Source organism: Jatropha curcas, chromosome 6 (assembly GCF_041381405.1).
Source record: "Jatropha curcas cultivar XTBG-Jc1 chromosome 6, XTBG_Jcur_1.0, whole genome shotgun sequence".
Lineage (NCBI taxonomy): Eukaryota > Viridiplantae > Streptophyta > Magnoliopsida > Malpighiales > Euphorbiaceae > Jatropha > Jatropha curcas.
In genome coordinates this window covers 8,257,044-8,261,745 of record NC_143156.1, presented here as the reverse complement: position 1 = coordinate 8,261,745, position 4,702 = coordinate 8,257,044, and the positions used below count along the sequence as shown (strand labels likewise).

Sequence of the window (4,702 nt, the reverse complement as noted above, 5' to 3'; positions counted from 1 at the left end):
TTTGTAAACATGTATTATCACTTTAATTTATTCAACATGAAAAATGCATAGATTTCATAATTTTTCGATTACCCAAAAATAGAGGTTAATTTTAAAATGTCAAAAGTAATACATATTTATAAATTAAAAATCATCAATTAAACTAAAAAGAGATAAAGTTTATTTCATATATTATTTTTCTATATTTTATAATTAATTAATTTTTAATAAATTAAATCAGTTGGATCCCAACTGCAATTTTAATAAATATCTATATAAGTATAATAAATAATTAAAAATTAAATTGACTCAAAATATTAAATATAATTTTTTAACCAATTTAAATGAGTTCATGAGTTAAATTAGACTATAAAATGAAATCGAATCTTCTTAACTGCTAAGTGGGTCAAATGACTCAAATCTGATATTTGTGACCCTCGTAAATAAGCCCAGGACCCAACTAACCTTTATTGTTTTTATTTATTTATTATTATTCACACGGCCTTTTCGTCTTCCCTCCCTACTTTTCCTATTTTTTTTATTCCTATATAAGAAAAAGAAAACGTAAAAACAGAGTAAAGTGACAATGGGAGTACGAGAAGTCATGGAAGAAGTGATTGCTGAACTTAGTGCCAAAGAAGAAGTAAAAAATGTTATGGAAGAAGCAATCACTGAAGTCACTATCAAAGAAGAACAAACAGGTCAGGAATTACTGTGTCTTTATCTCTCGTTCTCTCAAAATTGCGCACATATTAAAAAATTATCAGAGATTGATGCTAAATGTTGCTTATGATTTTGATGTTTAATCAACAGATATAATCAGGGTACTAAGGGATCGTCCACCTGCTCACTATCTGTTTCAGATCGAAAACTTCTCTAAACTTTCTGATGCAAAGGTCGAGAATTTTCAATCAAGTGAGTTTGAAGTTGGCGGATACAAATGGTGGGTTTTAATCTTAATTCCACTTCTCTTTCTTTCTTTTTTTTTTTCTTTCGCTAAAAGGAGCTATTAAGGTTTAACTGCATGTACTCTACTAATGGATTACTAGCCAAACAGCTTAGGCTACGTTTGGTTAGCCATAATGTAACTTAATGTAATGTAATCAAAGGGATTCTAGAATCTAGAAATGCCTTCGCTTACATTATTTATTTTGTTGCTCTTGTTTCACCAATGTGCTGAGTTGCTATATATCACTCTATTAGAGTAGGTTAATATTTTTTTTCTTTAAGATATTGCTCAGTTGCTGCTGATGGATTGTATAATGTAAAGAAATTACTGTATTATATTTTTCTTTCTGATTATCTACTTTATGCAATGCACTTACATTTCTTTTTCAAAAATTTCTATAATTAAACTTTCAAAATACAATTTACATATTGTGCGGATCAAATCAATGAGGACTTCCAAATGCATTTCGATTTATACCAAATATGAAACATATGCATTTACAAATAAATATCATAAAAGTTTATGAAATTCATTTATATAATAAAATATGTTTTTATTATAATTATAAATACTGTTAACTTTTTGTATTTGTTTGTTCAATGTTTGTATTTGAACATTCATTTCTGGCATTTGATTGCCCTAATTTTTGTTAGGCCAATGAGCACTGCCTAACATTTTCACTATTTTTTTGGTGCAGGAGGCTGTCTCTTTACCCTGAGGGAAATAAGAAAAAAAATGGAGATAAACACCTATCTCTATATTTAGCACTATCCAATTCAAATAGATTACCCTTACATAGTGAGGTTAATGCTTTCTTCAAGTTGTTTGTTTATAATCAAATTGAAGATAAGTATTTGGCTGTTCAAGGTACTATGTAGTTGACTTATACATACTCTGCCATAATTCAACTGTTATCTATGTTCATCAATTTACTGATTTATCTATATGCTTTGATCTTTTGGGTTAGATGGTAAGGAAACAGAAAGGCGTTTTCGTGGAATGAAAACAGAATGGGGTTTTGACAAATTTATTTCACGTGATGCTTTTAATGATGCTTCAAATGGATACCTTATTGATGATTGTTGTGTATTTGGAGCTGAGGTTTACATAATGGAAAAATGTACTGGTAAAGGTGAGTGCATGTCTATTGTGAAGGAGCTTGCTAACAACACCTTCACTTGGAATGTCCAAAGTTGGCACAGCACAGAAAGTCATAGGTCCGAGGTGTTTGATATTGGTGGGTATAAATGGTGAGTAAAGAAGTGTTTTATAGCTTCAAAATTGATACGAATAACTTCATTTTTGCTATGTGCTATAATTTGTGTCTTTTCAATTTCATTTAGGAGTTTACTGCTTTATCCCAATGAGGAGGGGACAGAGATAGGCAAGAGCTTGTCCATGTTTTTATACTTAGAAAATTCAGTAACAAAGATTAATGCTGAATTCATTCTGCGTGTAAGGGATCAACTTTCTGGAAAACATCAAGAAAAGAAAGGTGAGTGCCATGGTCCCAAGATTAATTTATATTTCTCATATATTCCAGCTTATAGTAAAATCTATAAGATTTTATAAGAGGTTAATAAGAAAGGTGGGTAGAATTTGGACTCTGGACATTTTTGTTCAATGTGCTTTGATACTATAAGAAGAAAACGCTAACCTAAAAGCTCAAACTTATAGGCGAGGATTCAGTAATAGTTTATGTTTCTAAACATTTCTCTGCTGGAACAATAATCATGAAGAAAAGCCTTTTTCTGTTTCAAAAACATTGTTCACTTCTGTTTTTGCGGGTTAATTTTATTATTTCTGATGTTCTGTAGTTACTCGTCAATTCTATACTAAACCCAACAACTGGGGTCACTGTGATCTAATTCCTCTTAGAGATCTCAAGGATGCATCGCAGGGATTCATAGTTGATGATACCGTGGTTGTTGAAGTCCAAATGCTTTTCATCACAGTGGTCAAGGAGTTTTCTTGAAGATATTGTGGTGCTAGCTACACTTTCTGACTTTTGGAGTATGAAAAAAAAAAAAAAAAAAAAAAAAAAGAAAGAAGAAAATACGATTAGCCGAATTAGAAGACACAAATATTAGCTAAACTTGAATGTTTTTGAGTATGTTTTCTCCAGGTTGAATGTTCTTAATTGGCACTTTTATAATTTTTCCCTCCCTTCAAAGATGGAAATGGTTTTAAACTTGGGCAATATTGAATTTTTCTTTTTTGTTTTCTTTATGCCATGGCAGTGATATGAATTTGTTAGTTCAATCTTCTCCTCAAAATATATGACAATCTTAAGGTCAATTTAGTGGTCTCGTAAGCTGTCTTGTGCTCAAGCATAATGTTTGTTAATTGTTATCCTTGATTGATGATTGCAAATATTTTAAGCAAAAAAAGAAAAATCCATGTAATCAATAGGAAGGGCTATCATCTAATTTGAGCTCTTATAGCTCAGAAATTATTATTCAAAAAAATAAAATTCCATGCGGTTGATGATAAAGTTGAGAATCATTCAAAGCTGCTTTAGGTTATGGTCTAAATCTTCAAACAAAAATTAAATAATTGGCAGCCTCCCATGTAGACTTGGCCACGGTTCCGGAACCGACGGTTCCGGAACCGGCGGTTCCGGTTTGGAACTGTCCGGTTCCGGTTTTGGTTCCGATCCGATTACAAAACCGACGGTTTCGATTGGTTTTCCGGTGAATCGCATAATTTTAAATTTTCAATTTTGAATGCCGGTTTAAAAAAAAAAATTTATTTGAGCATAAAAAATTAAAAAATACACCTAAAAAATTTTAAAATTTGAAACCGGTTTAAAAAAAAATTTTTGAGTGTTGAACATAATTTTTTTTTTTTTTAAATTTCGACTGAATTTTTTTTTTTTAAGTTTGAACATAATTTTAAAAAAAAAAATTGGGCTTGAACTTAATTTTTTTTTTGTTTAAAAAAAAAATAAGTTGCCATCGTATCCTCTTGGGGTTTAGAAGAATCAAAGCCTATGTAGTTCTTATTTACCTTATATCAATTTCACCCCTTTTACCTTAATCGCTATTTGCACCACCGGTTGATGTACTCGTTGAGGACCCATCGTATAAATCAAATAAATCTTCATTTTCTTTTGGATTTTCTTGAGCTCTTAGTTCGGCTTTGGTCCAATCATCCATGCATGCTTGTGCTTCTAGTGAATCGGGTGTCATACGAGATCGTGTTTCATCAAGTATGTTTCCTCCTTGACTAAAAGCTTGTTCAACCGCAACAGTGGAGATCGGAGCTGCTAAAATTTGTTTTGCAAGTAAAGAAATAATTGGAAAAGTATTTGCGTGACGACTCCACCAATCTAAAATTGGAAAATCTGTATCTGCATAATCATCACCAAATTCAAAAGAAGTTGTTAAATAATTATCAAATTTAGAAATAGAACTAGATTCCCTTATTCTTTTTTGTCTTTGTAATAAAACTTGTTGAGCAACACCAACACCACTTACCCTTTGTGTTGGAAATTGTTGAATATTAGATTGAGAAGAAGTAGAAATAGAAGTAGTGAACTAGAAGCTTGAACAAATTCATTATATAATTGCATAATATTTTGTTTAACTTCATGCATTACTACATTTATATTAACATTATCTTCTACATCAAGATTTAATACATCATAATAAATAGTCAAATAATCACATAAAACATTCATTCTACATCTAGGATCAAATACAATAGCAACAAGATAAATATGTGGTATATTTTTAAAATAAGATAACCATTTTTTTTTTCATTGAAAAAATA

At 30.6% G+C, this 4,702-nt stretch overlaps 1 protein-coding gene across 3 annotated transcripts; it reads left to right on the top strand.

The window, feature by feature from the left end:
- Positions 1 to 516: 516 nt before the first annotated feature.
- Positions 517 to 3,128, top strand: LOC149495493 (uncharacterized). Of its 3 annotated transcripts, none has more exons than XM_089722409.1 (6): positions 517 to 680; positions 793 to 922; positions 1,626 to 1,795; positions 1,896 to 2,178; positions 2,272 to 2,423; positions 2,817 to 3,128. In XM_089722409.1, the coding sequence occupies exons 1-6, from the start codon at positions 566 to 568 to the stop codon at positions 2,840 to 2,842; spliced, it is 876 nt and encodes a 291-aa protein (XP_089578535.1). In that variant the 5' UTR covers positions 517 to 565; the 3' UTR covers positions 2,843 to 3,128. The 3 variants fall into 3 exon arrangements, with proteins under 3 accessions (XP_089578535.1, XP_089578534.1, XP_089578533.1); XM_089722408.1 differs by having other exon boundaries at positions 2,807 to 3,128; XM_089722407.1 differs by having other exon boundaries at positions 2,746 to 3,128.
- The last annotated feature ends 1,574 nt before the right edge of the window (positions 3,129 to 4,702 follow it).

Excerpts from the sequence above, each read along its gene's own strand:
- LOC149495493 (XM_089722407.1), top strand. The coding sequence starts at position 566 with ATGGGAGTACGAGAAGTCATGGAAGAAGTGATTGCTGAACTTAGTGCC. Across the intron at positions 923-1,625 it reads GAAGTTGGCGGATACAAATG|GAGGCTGTCTCTTTACCCTG; the intron begins GTGGGTTTTAAT and ends TTTTTGGTGCAG. Across the intron at positions 2,179-2,271 it reads GATATTGGTGGGTATAAATG|GAGTTTACTGCTTTATCCCA; the intron begins GTGAGTAAAGAA and ends AATTTCATTTAG.